Source organism: Budorcas taxicolor, chromosome 7, assembly GCF_023091745.1.
Source record: "Budorcas taxicolor isolate Tak-1 chromosome 7, Takin1.1, whole genome shotgun sequence".
Classification (NCBI taxonomy): Eukaryota; Metazoa; Chordata; class Mammalia; order Artiodactyla; family Bovidae; genus Budorcas; species Budorcas taxicolor.
In genome coordinates, this window is record NC_068916.1 from 25,520,701 (window position 1) to 25,547,757 (window position 27,057).

Below are 27,057 nucleotides of genomic sequence, written 5' to 3' on the forward strand. Positions count from 1 at the left end.
ATAGATTAAACTATATTCAACCAGTTGTTTATGGATGGGAACTTTGTATTTCTAATCTTTTGCCATTATAAATAGTGTTTCAATGAGCAGACTACAGCATTCACCATTTCATTTTTTGCACGTTTATCTTTTAAATACATTTCTAAATGTGGAATTGGCAAGTCTAAGGATAAATGCATATGCAATTTTAGAACATTTGGATTTGATATGATAGACACAAATAAACCACAGAACTATGTAAGTATTAAGTAGAAACCCATTTAACAGGATTGAATGTTTAGGAAGTATGATTAAAACTGCTATAACCCAAGAGATACTTTATTTAGTTCTTTTAGTTAAAATGAATTTGTTTGAAGGACAGCGCATGATGAATCCTCTATTGCTGTCTTTAAGTTCTTTTGATTTGAATAGATTGGTGTTGCGTCTACTTTTTCTTATGCCTTATGAGAACACTGTAAGAAGGGATACTACCTTAAAACTCTTCGCCTGACTATATTGGGGGGAAAAAGGAAGGGGTTATGCCAATTCTCAGAGAATTTTGGCTGCCAAATTTCTGGGCAATTTGGGCCAGAAAAAAAATTTTAGGTACAAAAATCTTTAAAGTAAGTTTCTCTAGGCCTGACTAATCCAGACTTTGCTCTCTCGTACTGTTTCCTAAACCATACTTGGAGGGCCAGTCCCAGTTTTCAGGGATGTTTGATTTTTAATTATGAAATGCTGACAGACGACTGGAGCGTCACATAAATATCATGAAAGCAGAGACACAAAGGAAGACCCCAAAATCAGGTGAGCATAGAGGCAGGTCTACAGGTCCAGCGGGCAAGTGACCAGCCAGTCTGGATGCATCAATTGTTAGAGTTTAATCATTAATCAAGAGTCCAAACCGGGAACCAGGGATATGCCCCAAGACTCATTTACCCACCATGCCTGTTCCCCCTAAACACATTTCAGGGGCTCTAACTTGTCTCTGGCTGCAAACTCGCGCAGAGTCCTGGCAGGGCTCAACCCGGAGCACACCCCCGGCACGGACTCCCCAGGACCGCGGCGCCTGCAAGCTGCCGAGGTCCCCCGCGGCAGCTCGAGCTCCCTCTTGGAGGCGGAGGGCGCCTTTCAATCCGGAAACGCCCAGCCCCTCTGCGGGTTCCGCAGACTGACGCCGCTCCCGGTGGGGAGGTGGGGGTAGGAGGGCGATGGGGAGAGCTCGGCCTCCTCCTCGGATTGAGGTTGCAGCCAACTCCCGCGCCAGTCTATTCCTGCTTGACTGAGACTCCTTCAACTCCGGGCCTGGGTCCGGGTCCCTAAAGGAGAAGCCGTTCTCATCCTCAACCTAGTGGCCTCTGCCCGGCGGGGAAGTTCAGCTGCGGGTCTAGCCAAGCCAGGCGCATTTAGAGACCCTCGTCCCTGGTCCGTGGCCCGGCGAGGGCGGAGGAGGAGGGAAGGGGCTGCCTTCTTTCCCAAATCCGGTCCCTAACCGCCCCCTCCCCCGTCGTCTGCTCGCTTTGTACAGGCAGTCAAAACAGAGCTAGCGGCCAATTGAGGGGGACGGGAAGCAAAGCCGACTAGCGCCTCGCCCCCTCCTCCCGGGCCCCCCAGCCCTCCCTCCCCTTTCCCACTTCTCTCCTCGCCCTAACCTCGCCCCCATCCCCCGCTCATTTCCTCTCGCACCCAAGCCCCCTTTCCAAACCCTGACCTGCCTCTCCGGCTCACCCCCCACTCCCTCTCCCCAATCTCAGTCCTCTCCCCTCCCTTCTCCCTTCCTCCCTCTTCCCCTCCCCCAGCCCCTGGCTCCCCTTGTTCCTCCCCACCCGGTCGCCCCCTTACTCTGTCTCCGCCCACTCTGCGCCAGCCCCTCGGTCAGGGCTGCGCCCCACGTGTGGACGGCGGCGCTCCAGCCCCCACTGACAGCCGCCGCCCGCCGGCCCGCCCAGCGCCCTGCCGGGCCTCAAAACCCCCGCGCCGCGCCCTCGCCCGCTGCATCTTCCCCGGCGTCCAGTCTCCTGCTCTCCCTCACACCGGCGGCTCGCCCCGGCCCCGCGCACCTCCGCCCGGCTCTTTAGCCGCCGCCGGCGCGTCGCTGTCCCGGGGGCCTCCGGGAGAGCCCCGAGAGGACCTTCCTCTTGTTTGGGGGACAGGGGGGAGCGACTTTTGTTTGCTTTCCGGCTTCTTTCTGGTGACTTTTGCAGCTTCCAAGATCTGTGCCCGGAGCGCACGGGAATCCGCAGAGTCGCTGCGTTCAGGCCTTTTTTTTTTCCCTTTGAGGTCCTCTTTCTTTGTAACTTTACGCCGCGGCTGCTCGGGTTACTTTTGTAATTTCCCGCCCCCACCCGCTGGCGGTCCTGGAGTCGCTCGGGGCAGCGGCCCGGGGGATGCAACGTGGACCGCGCGGGGCTGCCGGCCGCTCTGCCGCCGCGCCTCGCCGCCCGCTGCGCTAGAACTCGCACCCCGCTGGCAGCCAGGGGGCCGGCGCTGGGTCCCGGGCTCCCGCTAGAGCAGGGAGCCCGAACACAACGCGAGTCTCCGGGGCCGACGAAGGGCTTGTTAGACCTGACTTTTTTCGGGCCGCGCAGATTTTGTCTTTGAGCGCTCCCTCTCAGCGGACCAAGGTCCGCGCGCCCGTAGCGCGCGCGATGGGGAGACGGCGGCGGCTGTGTCCCCAGCCCTACTTCGTGTGGCTGGGCTGCGTGGCGCTTTGGGCGCAGTGCACGGCCGGCCAGCCCCAGCCCCCGCCGCCCAAGGCGCCCCGGCCCCAGCCGCCACCGCAACAGGTCCGGCCCGCAGCGGCGGGCTCTGAAGGCGGGTTCGCGGTGCCCGAGTACCGGGAGGAGGGCGTCGCGGCGGCTAGCCGTGTCCGCAGGCGAGGACAACAGGACGTGCTCCGAGGGTAGGTGGACAGGCGAAGCGGGGGCGGGTGGAGGGGAACCTCGGCTTGGCAGCTTTCCATCCCACTCCCTCCCAGAACCTAGTTCTGTGGCTAGAGCCGGGGCCCCCTTCCACCAGTAGACCCCGAAGAGCCCAAGAAGCGCCTCCTCCTCTTCTTCCTGCCGGCAAAAAAAAAAAAAAAAAAAAAAAAGCCCTCCCTCGGGGGTTTGTCTGCGGGTGAGTTGGAGGCCTCTGGGTGAGGATCGCTGAGCGCCTGCGGAGCCAGCTGTGCGGGAACAAGTCCCGAATGTCTGGCGGAAGGCGCGCCTAAGTCCGCCCCGCGCCGCGCGGGGGCCGGTAGAGCCTGCCTGCTCCCCACCGTCGGGGGCGCAGCTCCGAGCCTTTTGTTTGAGGACGTGTGCGGGGCTTACTTACAGCTCCATCTAATCATCAGGCCCAGCGCTCCACCTTCTGACACGCCATCCTTGACACGTCGGGGCCAAAGTAACAGTCGGATCAAGGAGGGATGGATTTGGGGACGGGGGCAAGGATTTTTGAAATGGAGTGTTCCCTTTGTTCTCTACATCCGGAGGCTAGAATGGTAGCAAATTATATGTTTCCCTGTTTCTTTTCGCTCTTTTTAAAGAGCAGCAACAGAGGGTAGATGAAAGGCAGTGTTTAGACGTTTCTGATCCTTCCCTATTTCAGTGTCTAGCCCATTTACTTCCACGTCTGAGCCCCAAGCCCCAGGAGTTTGACGTGTAGTCTTGGTCGTCCTGAAAGCTTAGGAAAACCTCTAATGTATTACCACATGCCTCTCTAAGTGTGTGTGACTTCACTTGTCTCTCTCAGGCCCAACGTGTGCGGATCCAGGTTTCACTCCTACTGCTGCCCCGGATGGAAGACGCTCCCTGGAGGAAACCAGTGCATTGTCCGTGAGTGCTAGGCTGGGATCGCAGCTCGGGGCTGCCCGCTCGGCCCTATCCCAGGGAGGGCCTTTTGCATTCTGTGGTTTGGACACACAGTTGCGTTTCTAATCCGGTGGCCACTAGTAATGATTAGGGGTGACCCCATTTGAATGGTGGGGAAGAAGCAGCCGGTTTGCATCAGTTTAGACTTCACTTCTAGATGTTGAAGGGCAATAATGATAAAGGTTTCAGAGATAACTTGAAAGTTTTATCTTTCTATGTCTATTAATACAAACTCAACGGAGAGCACAGCAATTCCCCAGATAACCCCAAACCACTTTTTCCTGAAAGTTCTCAGATAAGACCACAAGGTGATTTTGTAAACGATCTGCCTTTTGACTCTGCAGGAGGTTTAGACCTTCTGAAGATAAGGCTTTCTTAGGCCTTGGTACAAAACCACTTTATTATCTCTGGTTTCATCTCAGCAGCCACATAACATAGATAGGAAAGGAGCCCTCTCAGAGATTTGGCGTTGACCCAGGTTAACAGAAGTTTTAAAGAGAGAACTCTTCCACATAGCTTGACTTTTAAGACATTTACATTTAGGATTTCCAGACCCCAGATCTCATAAAGTACAGTAGCTTTCCAAAGTGTGAGCCTTAGAACTTCAGAAGTTTTGCGTATCTCACCTTTGACGTTTTGATTATTTTATTCCGTTTCCAAAGTGTGTAACCAGTTCTCCGTGTTTTAATTGGAGAAGTGATTAGTTAGCAGCTTCACTGTGGTGGACTATGGGATGTTTTATTTCACATGCCTGTGAAATTGTGAGTTAAAGTGTGACTGGCCTTTTCTTGTGTATTTATGTAGCACAGCCACATTTGTCTTGTTGGGAGGAGAGCCAGGTATGGTAGACAGCACGTTTATTTAGAGCCAATCTTGACTTTAGATTGACCTCGATGTTTTCCAGGGAGAAGATAATGATGCCATATGAACAGAGAAAAAGGGCAAGCCGCACTAACCAAGGGATAATAAGGATGTAGTGGCATCTCTGACTCTATAGTTATTGGTTTTGTGGGTTCAGATAGACCCTTAATGTTATTTCTGTCCAGTTTTTTTAAAAGGCATGACATCTTAAGTGTTGTGAATATTAGCATCTTGTTTTTTCTACCCTAAAAGTCTCACAATATCCAGTAATGAGGCAAAAATAGGAAGTCACAACTGTGTTCTTTGGAGTGATTCATAAATATATTAAATAAACCCTCTGATTATAAGCCTTTCCTTTTATTAAAAGGAATAGGAGGGTATTGGATTCTTTTCCCTCCAGCACAGAAGTCATATATGGGAAGCATTTGTGGAGGGTGCTTTTACTTTTTCAGATCAGTAGGGCGTTACTGTGCCTGCTTTAAACTTATGTGGCTCCTAGAATCCTGAAAACAGCTAACGTCACTCACCACACACCTGCCATGCTAGCTGGGAGTGACTTAGGCACTGCGGAAAGTCTGACTCACTGAATGTAATGAATGTGGCTGCCATTATTGAGTTGGAGAGCAGCCGAGGAGAAAGGATTGGTTTATGGTACGTGTTGAAAATCTGTAAAGTCAGATTTTATTGGATCAGTGTGGAATGGGAATTCCAGAGAACAGAGCCTTCTAGAATATTTGCAGTAGGAAAAAAATATGTATGTGTGTATATATATATATTCCTCTGAGTGTCAGCTTTAAATACTTTTGGTCTTTGAGTAACATTGTGCCCTCTAACTGTTTAGAAGATCAGCTTTGGAAATCTCAAAGTAACAGTGAATATTGTAGCCCTCATTTCTACAACTTATGGTATTTGGATGCTTTTGAAGTACATTGGAATGTACAAGTACCATAACTCTATAAAAACATAACTTTGAAATGATCTTAATATCTCCAAGAAACATTTATAGTACTTATGTCAAGAGATAGCTACAAAAATATTTATTAACACATTTAAATGGTAATTCAAATACCCAAGACTAAAACAGTGTGCAAAAGAGAGGGAGAATATAATGCACTTATAATCTCTTGGGTGGGTCTCATCTAAATTTTAGCATAGTATTTTGCATTGAATTCAGTAGTTCAATTATTTTCATATTGAAAACTAAAGTATATAGAGATAATAACTGAATTGAAAACAGTCAAAATTAGGAATTTTCATTCCACGAAATTCTGCCATTTGCAGCAATGTGAATGGGCCTACAGAATATTACGCTTTGTGAAATGTCAGACATAAAAAGACAAATACTCTATTATATCACTTCTGTGTGGAATAGAAAAATTAATGCAAATAAATGTATGTGCAAAATAAAAAACAGACTTACAGATACAGAAAACATGGTTGGCTTCCCTGGTAACTCAGTGGTGAAAAAAATCTGCCTGCAGTGCAGGAGATGCAGATTCGATCCCTGGATAGGGAAGATCCCCTGGAGTAGGAAATGGCAACCCACTCCAATATTCTTGCCTGGAAAATCCCATGAACAGCAGAGCCTGGAGGGCTATAGTCCATAGGGTTGCAGAGCTGGGCAATGAGCATGCACGCACATATAGCACAGTGGTTACAAAGGGGAGATGAGGGGAAGGGGCAAATTAAGTGTATGGGATTAGCACATACAAACTATTATGTGTGAAATAGAAAACAAGGATATATTATACAGCAAAGGGAATCTTAGTCATTATCTTGTAATGACATAATGGATAATGGAGTATAATCTGCAAAAATACTGAACCACTGTGCTATACGCCTGAAACTAGTGTAATGTTGGTAATCAATTAGACTTCGGTTAAAAAAAAGAATTTTCATTCCATGACTTTATTTATTATATTTATTGACTTTCCACCATTTAGCAGTAAAAAAGCTCTGACGGGACTTACAAAAAGAGAATAAGTAAAACACAAATAGAAAAGGAGGACCAAAGATTAATTTCCTCATATATTTGTACATCAACATTTTTTCTTTATAGAAAAATACTAAAATGATCAACTTCTAGAATTTTATTCTGGTTGGTCTTGACCAGGCTTCATGAGAAGATATTAAGATAAAAGTATATTTCTTAAACTACTGGAAACCTAATGCATTTTGAGTTGAGTCGGTGTTTTGTTGTTATTGTTCTTAATTATGGCCTGTGGAAATCACTGAAGTACTTCCAAACTTCCAAATATTTGATTCCAAAATGATGACATTGACTTAGTTTCCATTTTTTTTTAAAAAAACTCTTGTTAGGACATGAAGCAATGGAAAAGTTTGCTTATTCATTTTTCGTTGTTGTTGTTGTGAAATTATGCTAGGAAGAGCATGTTGATCAGTGGAAAAACAGTGGGAAGGGGTTGGCCCAGAACCATGCCATCTGAGACCTGAAGAGACATCAGAACATTCCAATATAATCCCTTTGTTTTATTTTACCAATGAGCACACTAAACCCAGAGAAGCTGTGGGTTTTCTCCAGGTTTGCAGTGGGTCAGTGGCAGAGCAGGAGCTCAACCTTAGACCTGTTGCATAGCACCATTCATTTACTATCCACTTTCGACTTGAGTCTTCTTTCCAGTATCACTGAAATCCCAACATCCAGGTCCTCTCTACATCCCTCTCTGGTATTTCTGGGGCTCATTTTTCCCCCCAATTGTGGTAGGGACAAATACTTAGATGAGATATACTATAGTTTGATATGAGTGTGAAGAGAAAGAGCCTAAGCATTCAGCTTTTCACGGGTTCACAGATGTAGAGGGTAGACCTGCGGCCATGATGGGGATCTGTCTGAAGATGACCAGTCTCCAGTCCATCAGACCTTCTTTGGGTTTAGGACCCAGGAAGGGGCACTTGGTATATAACCTAAGCCTAAACTAAATGTCTTTTGAGCAAACTCTGAGAGATGGTGAAGGATAGGGAAGACTGGCATGCTGTAGTCCATGGCATCGCAAAGAGTCGGACACGACTTAGCAACTGAACAACAACAAAATTAAATCTCTCCTTGCTGAGAATGAGGGGGCTTTGAGATAAAACAGTATTTTAATAAGCTTTTGTCATTGGAAAGTTATTGGTGATCAAAAACTCCAGTACATTTTAAGAATAGTCAACTCCATGGCAGGAGCCATGTTCATGCCTAAAATCGTTTTTTACTTTTACACTGTGATCTGTGACATCCTCATTGTACTAATGGAGATGCAGGCTGTATTATGTGGGTGTCAAAGGCAATTTGGAGAAGCAAAACAATTATTGAGTTAGTTTACTTCTATAAAACACACCCTTTATGTACTGAGGTGGTCTCATATCTCTTGGAAAATTGTGAGACTCCTCACTAGCAGAAGCTAGGTACACACATTTACATACATATGTACAGCTAGTTTCAGGACATTCCCATACTCTCCTCTTCCTGTCTTCATCCATCCACTCATGGAGCATTAATGGAGCATTAAAACACTTGCCTAATGCTTTGCAGAGAGAGAATTCAGTTGTGGGCATAGTGATAAATCAGCTCCTAAATGAAACTGACTCTGTATGGGAGAGACTTCCCATTTGAAGGCTACTGATTTTGAGGATCTGTGGTATGTGCTGTGTCAGTGAGCCTAACATTCTTTGCTCTGATGACTCTCATACCTTCGAGGTCACAGCTGCAGGAGGCTTTGAGTCTCCCTTCATCAAAATGTCTCGGCAGCTTTTCTGAGCAGCAGGAATAGGCTAGGTTGTGGAGGTAATACAGGAGAAGAAGGGCTGGAGGAAGGAGAAAGAGAATTATTAAGGGGAACAAAGATTGATGATGGGGCAGGTCAGATACCAGCCGGGAAGGAATGTGTATGGAACCCCTGGGGCTTGGCCAAGTCGTTAGAGTGCAGAGTCTCCAGCTCAGCCAATTTCACTTTTTCTGTCTCCTGTGAAGGTCCTTTACATAGTGGGCTGTACTTTCTGAGGGTACACAGGACCTCTGGGTTTCCTCAACTCTCCTCACTTCCTAGGATCAAGACTGTCTTCTCATGGTGAATTCTGAATATAAGCCTCTGCCTTGAATGGAAAAGATGACCCATACTGATAAAGAGTTGAACAATTAAGATTATGGAAATTAAAATAGTTTCATTTATGTGCACTTTATCATAAGGATACTTAAGAGACTCATTCACTTGTCTACAATAGGTACTTTTATTGCATATCTGCAATTAGGCATTATATATAGCACGCATTTTTATATCTTAGTTTTTCAGCTTTATTGTTTTTGACTATCGCTTCCTTGGTTTGTAGTCAGTGGTTTATTACCTTATTGTTCACACACTTCCCTGTTGTGCTTTCCACAGCAATTTGTAGAAATAGTTGCGGAGATGGATTTTGTTCACGTCCTAACATGTGTACTTGTTCCAGCGGCCAAATATCACCAACCTGTGGATCAAAGTCAAGTACGTTTTTCATATGTGACTCTATTTACTGCATTATCTGTAAATTATCTTTTGAATAAATGGTAAATGTCCTTTTCAATGAGGCTGTGGACCCATGATTATTTTCTGTGCTAACTAGGTCAGTACTAATCTTTGGAGTAAAAATTTTTGGTGGCTTAGCTGTTCCCACCAACAACTAGGGGCTACTGGGGTGGTGATGAAGAAAAATGATTTCGTACTGGTCCAGAAGATATGCGTCTACTGAGTAAAAGAGCCTGGATTTAGTGAGAAGTAATTCTTTGTAATAGCTGGAATTTACTGTGTTTTTACCGGTACTTGTTATAGGTGCTAAGTGTTTGACTATATCATTGTATTTAATTAAGCCTCACATGAATACAATGAGATACTATTATTACCCTATTTTCAGAGAAGGAGATTGAGGCACACATAAGTGTTAACTCACCCAAAGTAAAATAGATTTGAATCCAGGGATTCTGATGCCCAAGTCTGTAGACTCAAATCCTCAGCTTTATTTATTGCCTTTGCTTAACTCCTGTGTCTCATATACTATTTTGTGGGTTAACTAAAGGGGAAAGAGAAGAGCACTGAGATGACAGCAAATACTCATTGTGTACTGACCAGGTGTTTGACATACATTAACTTATTTTGCTTTACACAGACAATAGCTCTGTGAGATCTCTGTAACAGTGGACTAAAATCGTGCTTTACATGACCTAAGGAGGAATTGTTGGGTCTTTAAGGTCCAAAATTAATCTTTTAGGACAGTATTTAAGGTAATGTTTTATAGCCAAGTAGAAGCAGTTATTATTTATGTAATTGCTCAGTAATTAATAAATCTTTATCTGCCTCAAACAATATGAAGTTGTTATATTTTTAACAATTCTTTCTATAAATTTTTCTTAAGTAAAAGTAATAGATAATCTGTCTGAGGAATATGAGATTCAAGATTCATACAACGGACGTCATTGTCTCATGATGCAACTTCTGATTAATGCTCTAGCTTCATTTTCTTTCAAAATATCATGTAATTGTCTAAACCTTTCACAACCCATTATGTAGAATTCCTCAAGACTTTCTTGACCACCCTGAATACCGTTTCCTCCACTACTTTCCTGTCCTTCCGTCTGACTGCCTAGAAGATACCATTCCCCATATCTTCACTGTTAGCTCTTTTCTTAGTTTTCTCAAATGCACCCTCAGCAAAACACCAGTCCTAGAGAAACGTTTTTACAATTCAGTTTTTTAATTCCTCTAGTAGGACAGCTGAAGAACCCTTGGTTGACCTTCAATTTGTGGTATACAATTTAATAGGAGAATCCCTGAATCATTTGGCCTTGAGTAATACTGGCTACTTTTCCACCAGAAACTTCTTTCTCCTCTCTAGTCCTCATGGTGCTCCAACTTCGCAAAGCATTTAGCACCGTTAATCACTGTCTTCTTGAAATACTCTTTCTTCCCTTCTCTTATATGAAAGTAATGGCTCCCAACACTCCTTTGCTTGATCATTTTTTCTTAGTGTCCTTTCTGTATCCCCTTTATTAGCCTTACATTCACAGTTAAGTATTCCCCAAAGTTCTGTCCTCCCTAGGTGAACTCATTTACATATATGTCTTCAACTACTACCAGTATGGGCCTTCCCAGGTGGTGCAGTGGTAACCCACCTGCCAGTGCAGGAGATGCAAGAGACTTGGGTTCGACCCTTGGGTGAGGAAGATACCTGCAGAAGGAAATGCCAGCCCACTCCAGTATTCTTGCCTGGAGAATCCTCATGGACAGAGGAGCCTGGCAGGTCCTCTGTCCACAGGGTCACAAAGAGTCGTACATGACTGAGTGACTGGGCAAGCAGTAACCAATATGTTGCTAACTCATAATGATTATCTCTAAAGTAGATGCGTCCACTGGGCTTCATATTCACGTGCCCCATTTCCTTACTGGACATCTCCACTTGAACGAGTAGTAAGCATCCAAATCTGTGGCATGAGACTCTTGATCCGTGACTGATAACAAACAGTCCGTTTCTTCCACAGTTGCCGTGGTCCCAGCAAGTAGCACTAAACTCAATGCCTTGCTATCCCGATGGGCTTGGTATTCACTGTCACGGAGCTTACATTCCTGTAGAGAGACAGGCAAAACACAAGTAAACCAACACCACAGTGTCATTCTAGATTGTGGTTAGTTCTTGGAAGGAAACTTGGCTGTGAAGAGCAGCCTGGAACCAAGGAAGAACATAGACACAAGAGATAGACAAGATCGTGCTGATGCGACGGGACATTGAAGCTGAGTTTGGAAGGACTAGGATGAACCAGGGAGGGATCCTCACAGGGAGAGGAAGTAGCAAATCAAAACATCTTTCCTCCCCTTGAGAAACTAAAAGGTTCATGCGATGACAAAGAGGCAGGTTGGGAAGAGAAGATCTTAGAGAAGCAGGCAAATCCAGATAGATAATACATAGCCGCCTCGGTCATGGAAGGATTTGAGTTATATCCCAAATGCGACATTGAAAGGGTTAAATAAGACAGGGAAGCAGTGCTATTTGTATTATTACAAGATGACTGTAGTTGCTTTGCAGAGAAGGAATTTGAAAAGGGCAAGAGTAGAAGCTAGGGAACTCATCAGGAGGTGGCTGCAACAATCCAAGTAAGAGATGAGTGTAGCTGAACCACACAATATCAGTGGCAACAGAAAGGAGAAGGATTTGACATATATTTTGCAGTGGAACCTACAGACCTTGTTAAAAGACTTGACTTGAGAGAAAGAGAAGCAATTGTTTAAGCACTGGATGGATGGCAGTGCCCGGCACTCGGCCACGGCATTCTGAATGGGTACTTGAGTGCCTCCTGCACCCTAGAACTTACACTTCTAGTCACCTTCGATTTTCTTTCTTTAACATTAAAAGTGTAGTAGATTTTAAATACATACTAAATAACATGTTGTCACAGATATGCTCATCTGTGTACTTACAAATAAATAAATGTATGCTTGGGTCATAGCATTTACTTCTATAGAGTACACTTGTCATTAATTGGGCATTGATTATAGTTTTATAACTCTCACAGATACTGTAGTTTTGGTGATTGATAATTTTATGTTTTTTTTGTTCTTTGCAGTTCAGCAGTGCAGCGTTAGGTGCATGAATGGTGGGACCTGTGCAGATGACCATTGCCAGTGCCAGAAGGGATATATTGGAACTTACTGTGGACAACGTAAGCAACATTAGAATAAACTCGATTTATTCAAATAATTTGATTGAGTGGGTGTTTCATACCGAGTCATAATTAAGGTCTTGTAAATGATTAATGACACCCCACTCCAGTACTCTTGCCTGGAAAATCCATGGACGGAGGAGCCTGGTAGGCTGCAGTCCATGGGGTCGCGAAGAGTCGGACATGACCGAGCGACTTCACTTTCACTTTTTACTTTCATGCATTGGAGAAGGAAATGGCAACCCACTCCAGTGTTCTTGCCTGGAGAATCCTAGGGACGGGTAAGCCTGGCGGGCTGCCGTCTATGGGGTTGCATAGAGTCGGACACGACTGATGTGACTTAGCAGCAAAGTGTGTGATCCTTTAAAAAATAGTTTTATGTAGAAAAGACATACCTTACAGCTGAATAGATAATTTTTTCCAGCCCTTAAAAAATTTTTGTTTTATTGATGTTGTTGAGTACCACTAGGACTTTATCAAATTTGACATATATTACAATTAAATATTTAGTTGATTTTCATTTATCTAGTTCCATAAAACATGGATGCCTTTCTGAAAAAATGGTAATGTTTGCTGTGATCTCTCTCTCTCTTTAGGATATCCCAAATTTAAAGCTGGAGAGCCAAGCTTATAAATTGTCCTTTGCTGAATTATATTTTATTACTCAAATCTCTTGTAGTACCACAGTAAAGGGCTATGAAATGATTTTTCAATAAATACATGAGTTCAGAGACAGAGGTGTCAGTCAGGCCTTATAAACCAAGGAAAGAAATTTGGACAATACTCTAAATATTATGTGATGCTATTGGTACAGTTAAAGCAGTAGAGTGAGACAGCCTGATTAACATTTAAAAAGAACCACTTTGGCTGCTATCTTGAAACTGGATTGTAGAAAGGGCAAGAAAAAAAATAAAAGGGCCAGTTAGGAGGCTAGACTATTGATTCTGGTAGATGCTGCTGCTGCTGCTAAGTCACTTCAGTCGTGTCTGACTCTGTGCAGCCCACCAGGCTCCGCCATCCCTGGGATTCTCCAGGCAAGAACCCTGGAGTGGGTTGCCATTTCCTTCTCCAGTGCATGAAAGTAAAAAGTGAAAGTGAAGTCACTCATTTGTGTCCGACTCTTAGCAACTCCATGGACTGCAGCCTACCAGGCTTCTCCGTCCATGGGATTCTCCAGGCAAGAACACTGGAGTGGGGTGCCATTTCCTTCTCCATCTGGTATATGACGCTGTAGATGTGATTTTTGCTTAGACTGAGCTTTCATTGAAGGTGGAATATATGGAAGGAGGTGTGTATTGATGGAATGGGTGTGACGCATGAGACTAAAAGGAAAGGCAGAGAACCATAATGACAACTAGAAGACTTGAGTTGAGCTCTGGGCTGGATGGTGATGCCATTTTCTGATACACAAAAGACTGAGTGGGTAGTAGGTGGGACTGGGGTCGGGTGGGGCTCACAGCGTGGGGTGTCCAGAGTTTTTGTTTTGGATTTGATGAAGAAGTCTGTTAGACTTCTAAGTGAAAAGATCTATGAGCTCAGCCCTTAGGAGAGAGGTCAAAGATAGACACGAGTTTGGGAGCATATAGATTTAATTTTGATACGGCTAACATTTTCATCGTGGGCCTTTAGTAGGAAGTTGGTGCAAGTAGAGAAGAGAAGTGGGCTGAAGCTGGAACCCTGATTGTTGCCCAGCATTTTGAGGTGGAGACGAGGAAGGAGAAACCAGCAAAGAGTGAGAAAGAGTAGGTAGTGAGACAGGAGGGAAACTGGGAGAGCATGATAGCCTGGAAGACAAAGGAAGAAGGGAGCACCAGGAGTAGAGATTTATATTGTCTTGTGTGCAAACAACAGACTTTTCTTTCTTTTTTTTAACATTTTGACCCAGATTCTGGGAAAGATTGAGAGCAGGAGGAGAAGGGGGCGACAGGAATAGATGGTTGGATGGCATCACTGACTCAGTGGACATGAATTTGAGCAAACTCCAGGAGATAGTGAAGGACAGGGAAGCCTGGTGTGCCACAGTTCACGGGGTCACGAAAAGTTGAACATGACTGAGACTGAACAAGTCTGGTTTCGCATCTTTTTTATATCTGATGTGTTTGTGTAGTAGTGGGTAATGATAATTTCAGATTTGACTTAGGTCACACTGTTTGTACCTATGTTGAGTGGTACAGGAGTCTGTCTGATAAAAACAGACACTTGTCATATTTCTGAGCACAGAGTAGGTGCTCAGTAAAATATTTACTGACTAAAAATATTCAAACTAGCAGTCATGATCAGGGTTCTATACCCAAGCACAGAGTGGGTACTCATTAAATATTCATTGAATAATAATATTCAAGCTTCAGTAGTCATGATCAGGGTTCTGTTTCATAGTGTGACCATCTTGAAATAGGGCTTGCTTCTCCCTTTTCCTCAGATCACGGTAGGCAGTTCATACTTCTTCCCATAGTCTTCTTTTTCTCCCCTGCCTTTTTCTTTGTCCCATACTAGGTGTAAGTACTTTTTTTCTCTTCCTGTGTGGTCAGCATTCTTTCCATGGTGGAAATTTAGGCTTATACAAGTTTATTTTCAACTCCAGTTGAGCGGTACATTTGTTTCTGTCTTGAAATGGTACCAAAACATTTCTTTATAAAGTAACTTTCATCGTAATTCATTCAAAAGAAGGAAATCGCTTCTTTTATCCCCCTTTGGTCCCCTTTTATCTGTATTGTCTGCTTCTCTTCTTTGGCTGTTGCTCTGCAGTGTAAACTTTGGTTGCTATAGAGCAAGTTATGTTTTCCATACAGATCCCTTTCAGTATAAAAAGGAAGGGGAATTAAGATTGTAGAACACCTTAATGCATAGCCACTGTGCGTTTTGTTTTCTACACCATTTTATTTTATCTTCAAACTATTAGCTCTACTTTACAGGCAGGGAAGCTGAACATTGAAAGATGATGTGATTGAGATGTGCTGAACACAGCAGAACATCTATTCACAATAGAACATTGATCTATTCACCGTGTTGTTCCACCTGCCAAAAAAAGTGGGAAGAAGACTGCAAGATTCTGACATATTGCAGGAGATTTTGAGAATCTGCAGTATATCAAATCTTATAGCAAATGAAGGAATACACAGACACCCTCCCTGTAGTCACTCTGCTGGAAGCACGCTCTCTCATGTGAGGCAGGAATAGAAGCAATCGCTGTATTGGCTTGTCTCCTTCTTATTCAGAGAAGCTCTTGATACTGTCTTCAATTACTGAAGATGCCAGGGACCTTTTGTTTAAATGAGTTATACCTGTTGATATTTGCTGTGTTAAAATTGAGAAATTTAAACATTAAAAGAAAAATTATTTCCTGTCAAGTAACAGAAAGCCGTGTTACCTGTTAACATAATTTTTATGAATAATAACTGTGTTTTCCACACCAATAGAAAAAATTCGTGAGAAGAGAGGCATTGTTGGTCTGACCTGTGTAGGTGAGCCTGGTATTTACCTGTACTGAGCGAGCTCTCTCAGGACATACTGCAGGCTTATCCAGCCCTCTTCTCCACCCTGGAGAAGCATTTGAAAGCTCTGTTTTGGAAAACCCTGAGAGAAGCCCTCCTTCCGCCTCCCCAGGGATAGATCCTGAGGGTCAGTCATGGATGTGTATTCCCATTCATGTCTTAAGGGCTAGCATATGTTTAATGAGGGAGCATGTCTGGGATAGTGACTTTCATTTACATCTCTTACACCTTGATAGTATTAAAATTCCTTTCCTTTTGATTAATTACATTAGGTAAGTGTTACTCATTTGCAATATACCTTTAGAAATCAAAATATTCAAATATTTACAGTTGTTTCTGTGAAATTATACCCTGTGGAGAGTTTTCTCCCTCTCTCTGTTCCCTAGAGTCTTCAATCTTCTTTCATATTTTAATCACCTTTTACCTATGAAAACAGATCGTAGGGTTCATAAAACTGAAATAGAGGATTAAATCATTGTATTCTGACTGTATGATCAGAGTCAGCCAATTCTTGTGATTCTGATTTATAGAAAAAAAAACAAAACTTACCAAATGATTGCATAACAGTGTGATTTACATGAATTGTGGAGGTTTTAGTCTCAATATACAATGAAATATATGTATTTAAATGCATGATGCGACATGTTTCAGAGGTAAGATACATTATTGACTACATATCTACACTCCTACATTATACTTGGACTTTTGCTGTATAATGAGCTTCTTGCTGTGTTTGTGTGCAGCTGTCTGTGAAAATGGATGTCAGAATGGTGGACGTTGTATCGGACCTAACCGCTGTGCCTGTGTTTATGGATTCACTGGTCCACAGTGTGAAAGAGGTAAGAAGAGAAAAGAGAACCTCCCTTTGGAGCAGTCTGCTGCTGCTGCTGCTAAGTCGCATCAGTCATATCTATCTTATTGTCAATATGTGTAATATTTTTATTACTCGATGAAAATTCTTCTAATGAGACAATATTTTCATTCTTTGATTATGTCTGTAACCCGCATGGTCAGATTTTGTGATGTAGCTAATAGCAGCTGAAGCAGCTCAGTTTTTTCCACCAGAGCAACCTCAGTTTAGAAGGCCGACTCTGGTGCTATGGCTGTGGGGTAATTTTGAATGAGTGACTGGATGGCAAATTCTAATAATTTGGAGTTAATTCAAATTAGGAGTCACTGTTGGGAGCACTGCCTCTGTTAAAAAAAAGATGTAAAGATGTAATATGTTTTTGGTTGCAAGACCAGTGAAAACCTGAAATAAAAGAGCCTAACCGACAAGGAAATGTATTACATTGCATAACAAAACGTCCAGAGTCGGTGGGCTTCGGGTAGGACGTGATCAGGGCTTTCATTCGGTTGTTTTACTTCTCTTGGCCCTGCTTTCCTTTGTGCGTCGGTTTTGCCCTGCCCACCAGTTCTGTATGGTTGTGAAATGACTGTCAGCTGTAACTAATGCAACGTGCTTTCTTGTTCACATCTAGGGAGAGAAAACTTCTCCTCTAACTATGGGCCAGTAATAGCCTTCAGAGTTATTTCATATGCTGATCGGCTTAATCTTGAGTTTTTGAACCAATCCCTGATAAGAGGAATGGTATTAATATGTTCCATGTAAACTTATCAGGACATATGTTTGGAGCAGGAGATGATGAAAGCCACCTGAAAGGGGGAGTTTGGTTTCAACCCAGTGGAAGTTGTGGTGGGCAGGAGAAAAGGGGTAGAGGAGTGGGTGCTGGGTAGGTTTCCATCTTTGTCCACCTTATCTGTGTAAACCGTTGGTCAAGCCCATTTGAAACCAGTTTATCATAATTTAAATAGCAGCAAAGCTTGTGACCTGTAGAGTACTGAAAATCCCCAGTGTTAATGCAATAAGTGAACTATTAATAATGTTCCTGTATTGCAAAAGGGCATTGCAAAGAAGATCAATTTTATAAAATGTGATAAACAGCTATTTACCACTGAACCATAAAAGTAAAATAAGCTTAAACTAAAATCAGTATTACATAATCTTTCATAATTACATATATGCTCAATTTACTTTTCCAGGATTTGTCATAGCATCTAAAGTTGTATAGTGCTTTCTCTGTTGTGAAACTTTGAGTATATGAAGTTATGTCATTGAAATGTTACAGATAAATAGTGGTGATGGTTTATGTATGTACAGAGGCTTTGAGTTGCAAAGAAACCTTATGTTTTTCAAATTATATCCATTACACTGACAAAACTTAATCCTGGCATTCAGGTTAAAGCTCAAGAAGAAGCTGAGAAATTAGAATTATATGGTAAAGTTTGAAAAGTAAGATGTATGCAGCCTTTTAACATACACTTGTATGTATATGTACATTAAGATATTTATATTATTTCTGGGGTAATTGCAATTTCTTGGGACCGAAGTACATTCCACAGATGACAGAGTTTATAGTTATACTTAGGAGAAATTTAAATGTCTTCACCAGATGCTTTTATTTGGGGAAGAAAAATTAATTATGAAATGTTAGCATAAAGTGATAAGTTGTTGAGAATGGAATAAAACAAATTTCTGAGATGATGTTTATTTAAACACCATAGAATGGAAAAATAGTAAAATTAAAAATTTCAAACATAGTTATAATTGGTGGAGATCATGTTCATTTTTCTGGAGATCATGTAAACTTTTCAGTACTTTCATCCTAAAGCAGATTTCAAATTCAATTCCTAATTGGCACAGGAATTGGGTAGTTTTTTTGACAAAGAGCCTTCCAGGCATTACATCATTATTCTGTCTGCAACAGTTATTCATTCATTGGGTTTGTTAGTCCTTACTAAATTTATGGAAACTTAATAAAGACATTAAAATATATTTTACATGTACAGTAGCGTGTTTTCAGAAGAACTACAAAATTAAGTAACGAATTGGCCTGAAGTATTTCTTTTTTAACGTAGGTTTGCTTCTTAAAAATCTTTTTAAGTATTCACCTTCAGATAAAAATTCTAAAACTTCATTTTTTCAAAGAAGGAATTAGCAATTTCCAATCTTAGATTGCAACTGTGAACTTTAATGTTCTTAAAATATATTTTTAATTGAATTTTTAATGTGTGATAGCTAATCCCACTGAGAGTGGAGTTCATAGTTTTTCTCAAGAAACATTGTCTGAATAGCTACAAAAAGAAGAACTTACTTATGTTGAGGTTAGTGAATAGTCCTGTGTGCCCAGTTCACATTTAAGATTCATATTGTCTTTTTCAATTTGCGTGTGTGTGAAGTTGCTTCAGTCGTGTCTGACTCTTTGTGACCCTATGGACTGCAGCCTGCCAGGCTCCTCTGTCCATGAGATTCTCCAGGCAAGAATACTGGCGTGGGTCGCCATGCCCTTCTTCAGGGGATCTGCCCAGCCTAGGGATCAAACCAACATCTCTAATGTCTCCTGCATTGGTAGGTGGGTTCTTTACCACTAGTGCCACATGGGAAGCCCTGTTTTTCAAATACTAAATTTAAAAACATACGTTCTTTGTTCTCCTAAAAAAAAGACTTTTGTAAAATTAAAGATACTTTTCTTAGTGCAGAACACATAATTTCCCTTTAAATTGGTCTCTTGGGATCCAGTAGTATGATAAACCTGGCAATTTTTCCAGTTATCTGGGCTTCTGGCAGACTGGTTTCCTGCCTGGAGATAGAGACTGGGTGGTGTTAATGACTGGCATGATTGTAGTGTTTAACCTGAATCTTGATGTTGGGTAAGCTGAACCTCTTTGGAGTTTTCTCCTCACTCTTGCTGATACGTACAATGACCTTTTATACTTAGCATTAAAAAAAGAGTTCTTGTGGTCTCAAGCAGATTATGAAATGCAGACGGCTTAGCTGTGTCCAAGGCACATGAAGATACTTAATTCTTTTTCCTTCTCTTTTCAAACAGATGGCATTTGAAAAAAAATAAATATTGTACATAATGTACACCTGAGAACATGTAGAAATTGAATCATTATTATATATCAAGACTCAGCGTTTTTTCCTCTTAGTGCTTAAAATGTATTTTATTATTTGTCGGTAGAAACTTGGAGGGGGCAGGCAGGCAAGAAACGAATATACCTGAATGATTTCTAGACTAAAAACAGTGATTACTTGATAATAAATGTGGCCTGCTCAAGGTCCCTGTTTCAGCTTCTTTACCTTGAATGATTGTTGAAATCATGTTTTGTAATTGAATTTTCCTTGAAGCTTATATAAGGACCATCTGTTAGAAATATATCAGAGACCCTTTCAAAGTATGGGTCTCTGATATAGTATAAAGTACTGCTACAAATTGTTTTTTTTAGCATGTAAACATGAACTCCTTTTGAAAAGTGTGTAAATTTGGTAACATTTCAAATATCTTTATGCTTAGTGACATTTCCTTTAAAATGTACATCTTTCAGTAAGTGATGCCTTAAAGAGAAGGATTGGAAATTTACTTTTTAACCTTTTGACGTTTTAAAGAAAAATTCCTTTTGTTAATCTGCATTGGAAGAAAAAGTGAGATCAACTTGCAAATGTTTAAGTTTACAAAATCTAAACTTTCACGTCTTTATGGAAAATGTAAAATAGATGGATTTTACTTTCAGGTTAACTGTTATAAAATCATCCGGTTAACGTAGGAATTCAGTGTCTAAAAGCACGTCCAGGAGGAGTCAACTCCACTTCTTCTCTAATGCTTCTGGTCACAGGGTGCTTGCTCCCTCCCTCCATCATGAAACAGTATTTCATTGTCAGGGCCCTGATTGTTCATTATTACACTCCTGTTTAAGGGGACATTTGACGGACCTACAGTGCATCTCTTACTGCCTCATTCAGGAGGAATGTGATGATGGTGACTTCCCTAAAGGCGTCAATTATAACTTACTGCCCAGTATTGTGTGATGACACCTTGAGGTCTAATTATAACCTCTTGAATTATTCTGTATATTTTTGGTCATCCACCCATATTTCAGTTGGTAAAGTAATTGTGACTGTTATTAAACCCACTTATCAGACCTTATCTAGATTCTCCAAGAACAGCAGTGGAGATTGACAAATTAGGGTTTTCCAGAATTCTGGGGATTCTGTAGAGCAGACTCAAATTTGTTCAGAAATAATTTATCAATGTTTATTCCATGGTCTTGGAATTTAAGTATAGTGAAAAAGGTGGAATTCTCTTTGGAATTAAATCTGCAGTAGACTTGATGCTTTAAAGAAATGTATAGGCGGTATTTTTAGAAAAAATTCCTCCCACGGTCTCATTCTTATCTAAAGGTGACATGTGTTCATTATAAGATAATTTAGAAAATAAAACAAGGAGAAATAAGAAATGTTATTTATGATTTCTCTCAGAATTAGTTACTTTTAAGATTCGGGTTGTACTTTGAGTCCTTTATTCTACTTCACATGCATCACTTACAAAGAGTGGGATCTTTCCACTCTTACTGGAATCGACTGTAAGAATATCCCATGTTCTATAAATGAAATGTGCTTATATCCTGCTTCTCCTTTCAAGTTATGAACTGCATTATATTAGATGTGAATTGTAATAGTTACACTGCATATTGTAATAATGAGAGCTAGGTTTCTACATTCTAAACAACCATATGATATTTGTAAAGTTATTTTCTCTAGCTCAGATGAGGATATTTTGCCTGCCTCAAACTTCTGGTAGCATTGGGGATATTAGAATGGAAGGAGGATCTCAATTTGATTTCAGACCTTAAACTCGGTTATGGTGATATAGCTGCTTACTGTAGTTATATTTCTTATTAATTAATGTTTAACATTTCAGGTCATTTTCAAGTTTTCTTTTCATTTTGTTGGTTGGTTGGTTGGTTTGTATATTACCAAAGCTGTGATAAAAATCTATGTGGGTAAGTATTTATCTTTGATTTTAGTCTTAGAATTTATCCTAGAAATGTAATTGCTGGGTCATTGAATATGTGAAAACTTAAAAACTGTTCATATGTTCTGTTCATTTCCTTCTAAAAAGACTTTTTATGATTTATTCCTTATGTTTAAAAAGTCTTCCCCATTTCCAAATCTTACAGATATCTATAGTTTTTTCCGAGTGCTTTTGGAATTTTTCCCTTTTTAAACTACAAGTTAGGATGTACAGGAGGGTAACTAAATTTATTTGTAAATATTTATCACATATTGAGTATTTATTAAGTATTAGGCAAAGTACTTGAAGCTTAAGTTACAAATACAAATAATACATATTCCCTGTTATGAGGAGCAAATTATCTATTTAAAGAATAAGCCTAATCATTTATTTAAATATTAAAGTAAAATGTGACATAGAAAATACTATAATAGGAGTAGGAACAAATTTATGTGAGAGAGCTCAGAAATGGTTTCTGATTAAAAGAGAATTACAGAAGTCTTCTTGCAATTAATCTGAATGAGAAAAAACTCCAATCCATTATAATGGGAAAAAAACAGTATCAGACTAACGCTCATGTTGATATTATGCTATATAGCATGATGGAATTGCATGCTGAATAAGGTTATTTAAATTCCATAATTAATACCAGTTATCACAGTTACTGAACTGATGTTGTTTTATAGAAATAAGAGGTCTCCCTCTTTCTTAGGCTCAGAGGATTTAGTGAGAATGAGATTGCAAGGAACAGAGGGAGAACATTACCAACTGCAAAAGTCAAACTCAAATGCTCCTGCACTCACACACACTCACACACACACAGAGTTCTGTACTCCTGAACGTTTTATAACCTTGCACTCACTAAGCTAAACGTAGCCTTACATGGGCATCAGAGAAATACCAGAAGATCTGTGGGAACTTAACTTCTTGGCAGTAGCTCAGATGACATCCTTATCTTGAATGCCACTAAGAACACAAGAGAAGGAAAATGAGGAAGGGAAAAAAAAAGCAGGCAGTGGAAAGTGGAAGGAAAAGAAGAATAGAACGGAGAATGGTAGCACAGGGGAATGGAAAGCTAAAACTCAGAGTAGAGGTGCCAGGCTATACAAAGAGTGGCTCTGAGTTTGGGAGAAGATCAGCTCCTTGACTGATCTGATCTGGGAGAGGCCAGGCCTTCCACTTCTCACTGTCCACTTTAAGCCTTGCTCTTTCCATCTATGCAGTTAGATTGACTGTGCTGGCAGCCTGTTAGTCCTTGATGCTTTATTTATAAAATTCCTTTGAGTTAAGTCAGTGAGTATTTTCACTTATTCCATCTCTAAGTGCCCTTATATATTTATCACTGTATTTACCTAGAGGCAGAGGAACCTGCAACACAAAATGAAAATATTCAAATATTTCATATTTGTGTAACTTCATAAATATTTTCCTATTTCACCATCAAGACCAGAGTCATTATAGTTCTAGTATGAAAACTAGGTGAAGCTGCCACACACACACAGACAGACACACATATGAGTGACATATAGTGAAAGGTTGAATGCATAGGAGTTAGCCAAAAGCAAGAAATGTGCATGTGTGGGGAGAGGGCATAATGTTGTATCATCATATATTTTTTAAAAATTTCAAATACTAAAAGTTCTTAAATAACACCTGTTTCCAAGGGGTTCAAATAAAGGATTGTGGACCTGCAGTTACCTCATAGAGTTGTTGGGAAGATTAAAAGCAATGCTGTGTTAAGCTCCTACTACCTAATAGGCAGAGGGTGTAACACATGGTAGACATCTATTGAGTGACTGTATTTTAGGAACACAGTGTATAGCCAAAATAGAACCTTAATATTAAGACCTGTGTGACCTTGTGGATGTGATCGCCCTCTCTGATCTGTGTTTCTGCATGTGTAATAAGTGTCTCCTCTTTCAACCTTGAATTATTTTTAAGACTTAATAATATAATACCTGGTATCCAATAAATGATAATTATTGATGCTAGTCTCTTTTAAATGAACCCCCTAGTTATCAAAAAGATAACCATTCAGTATTAAAAATGGAATTGCAAATATGGAATAAAGGAATTTAAGTCGTACAAATAAAGTTTAATGCTGTTTTTATTGAAAGAGTAAGGACTCAGAATAAACAGCATATTTTAACAGTGGCTCACATTCCTGGGATGAGAATTAAGTGAAAGATAAAGTGCCTAGCCAGTGTCTGGCATAGAGTAAGGGCTTAATAAATAATAAGCTATAATTATGAGAAATGAAGCCAAGAAATGATATGCTGTCCTAGACAAAATAGTCTTTATGGATGAGGGAGATTGTTCCAGCATTACTAGGAATGTCTCAGATCAGAGTACATCAGTTGTGGACGGTGTTAAGTTTCACTGGTTGAATTTTTGAGTGGATTTTTTTCTAATAATACATATCAAATGGAAAACATCATATATTGTCATCACTGCCTTGCATGCTGTGCTGTGCTGGGCTGTGCTTAGTCACGCAGTCGTGTCCGACTCTCTGCGACCCCGTGGACTGCAGCCCGCCAGGCTCCTCTGTCCCTGGGGAGTCTCCAGGCAAGAATACTGGAGTGGGTTGCCATGCCCTCCTCCAGGCCTTGCATGCTAGGCAGTTGAATTTTCAGACCCTGCTCATCTTGTTTTGAAGTACCGCTACTGTAAATACCCCTGTTACTACTAGTAGTTACTGTTGTACTGGTCTCTGTAGTCTTAGTTTCGGCCTTCCCTATGCACGAGGTCTTGTTCCAAGCCTTTCACAGTGTAACTAATAAATAGTAGAGTTTATTTCACTCGAGGTGCTTGTAATCAGTGAGCTTGTCCATTGCTAAATCTAATAGGAGTAGGTCAGAGGGTCTTCAGACGGTCCAGGAAACTGTTTTTCTGTGAAGCTTTCTTTGACCTGCCTCCCTGCCTTGCCTTACTTTTCTTGGAATAATTAGGCCTGCTCTTCTTTTGAGTAGACCTGCTGTATGTCCCATTCCTTTAGACTAGCTCCCTTCATCTTTGGGTTGTGCCCGCTTGCTTGCTTAGCTGTGACTTTTTTGAGAGCAAAGCTTTTTATCTTAAGTAGCCTTTGTGTTCCCTCTGCTCCATATAGTGCAGTATATAAAAGGCAGACTGTATGTGTGATTGCATAAACACAGCGGTTCCACATAGAAGAAAGCGGATGAAAAAAAGCACAGACGTAGCAGAGGTCTTTGAATGTTCATGGATGCTTACTTTTCAGTATGGCTCTAAGACCCTGGTGAAAGGGATGAGGAGACGATGAGGCTGGAAAAATAGGCTTGAACCTTAATGTATGAAGTCTGGAATGCCAAAGTCAAGAGGCTGCCCTCTCTTCAGGGGAGAGGGATTGTGAAGGACTTCTAAATTTAAAAGAAGTACTCTGCAAAGGTCAACCTGAAGTGGCAAACAAAAAGAAATGGAAGTTCGAGAGGCTGAAGGCAGAGACATCGTTCAGTAGAGCTCATTGCTTGCATGTCAGTTGGATAATAGCTATGAATCTGTCACCTTTGCATAGTCTGTTCAATCAGATTATGGTTTATATCTGAATAAGTTAAATCAGCATTAGTTTGAAATGGAAAATTATGTAGTATTGGGGATTGTGATAAGTTCTTTAGAGGAATTAATACTTACACCAGCGCCAAGATATTTTAAAATATATTAGAAGAGAAAACTGAGGCACAAGGAGGTAAAACAATTTGCTGAAATTCATTCAGAAAACCAATTGAAGAAAGTCGGATTTGAACACAGTGGTATACTATCACAACTCACATACTTAATCACAACTTTATTTCAGGTGAAACACAAAATTACAGAAGAAATGTATCAATTCATGAGAATGATAGGTACACGATTCCAATTGAATGAAAGAGATGGCTTGTTATTTTATATTCTTTTGGCCTAGGTAAATCTTTTTGATACGTACTTTTTTGATTATACCTCTGAATGTTTGTACCCAGAATTTCTTTATGTGTGTGATTTGCTAAAATGTTCATTCAAAACTCATAATACTTAAAACAAATTTGAGACTTCTATTTCCAGCGAAGATGGACTGACAGGATTCAGATTGATCCTCCTGCCTGAGAAGAATTGGAAAATAGAGTAAAATATATGAAACAATGGGTTTCAAGATACTGGATATCAGGTAACAACAGAAAGTGATCCTTAAAAGAAGGACTCTGCTAGATTTTCCAAGCTTGCTGCTCAAGAGAGTTTTTTTCCAGGCTGTGCTGTGGGCAGAAAGAACCCAGGCATAGCCTGACAGATTCTTAAAGTATATTCAAAGTGTCTTCTCAATTCACAGCAGAAATTAATCAGAAAGCAATAACAGAAAGATCTCTGGAAAATACCCAAACATTCAGAAGCTGTGTAAACCCATTTCTAGTATTGAAGAAGAAATCAAAGGGGAAATTAGAAAGCATTTTGAATTGAATAAAAATGAAAATAATGTCAAATTTTATGAGATGCCACTGGAGAAATATTTAGAGGGAATTGTATAGTTCTAAAGGTCTACATTAGAAGAAGGAGAGGTCTTAAATCAGTGGTCTCAACTTCTTCATTAAAAAATTATAAAAAATAACTAAACCAAAGGTAAGCAGAGGAAAAAAAATAATAAAGGTCAGAGTAAAAGCAAATGAGGTAGGGAAAAATAAAAAAGTGAGAAAATCACTGAAAACAAAAGCTGGTTCAGTGAAAAAATTCAATAAAGTTGAGAGGCTACTATCTACACTAACAAGGAAAAAACAAAGACACAAATTATCTATATAAAGAATATGAGAGGTAACATCAATACAGATTTTAGTAATGAGTGAACAATGAGGCAATACCATGAACAACTTCAGGCTAATAAAAATGAAGTGGACAATTTTTTGAAAGATGTAAATCAACAAAGTTCCCATGAGAAAAAATAGCATAGCTATCCCTATACCAATTAAAGAAATCGAATATGTAGTTAAAAACCTTCTTATAAAGAAAAATCCTGACTCAACTTCATTGGTCAATTCTACTGAACATTTAAGAAAGAAATAATGTCAATCCTAAAGGCAGGTTTTTCTAGAAAAGATACAGGAGTTAAAACTTAGCAATTCATTCTAGGAAGCCAAATTACCTTGAGACCAAAGCCGGAAAATGGCATGGCATTGCCAGAAAAAGAAAACGGCATACAAATATTTTTCTTGAGGCAAAATGTCCCAATTTTAGCAAAACACACCAACAGTATCTTGAAAGAGTGTATGGTATCCCAGCATGTTTGTGCTCAGTTGCTCAGTTGTGTCCAACTCTTTGCAACTCCATGCCCTGTAGCCTGCCAGCCTCCTCTGTCCATGGAA

At 40.8% G+C, this 27,057-nt stretch overlaps 1 protein-coding gene across 1 annotated transcript in view; it reads left to right on the forward strand.

Moving 5' to 3' along the window:
- Positions 1-2,627: 2,627 nt before the first annotated feature.
- FBN2 (fibrillin 2) overlaps positions 2,628-27,057 on the forward strand; it is a 224,383-nt gene continuing 199,953 nt past the window's right edge. The window contains exons 1-5 of the mRNA XM_052644439.1: positions 2,628-2,881; positions 3,712-3,794; positions 9,071-9,169; positions 12,277-12,372; positions 16,607-16,702. Of these exons, the coding sequence (XP_052500399.1) occupies positions 2,628-2,881; positions 3,712-3,794; positions 9,071-9,169; positions 12,277-12,372; positions 16,607-16,702 (628 nt within the window). The remainder of the gene's footprint in view (positions 2,882-3,711; positions 3,795-9,070; positions 9,170-12,276; positions 12,373-16,606; positions 16,703-27,057) is intronic.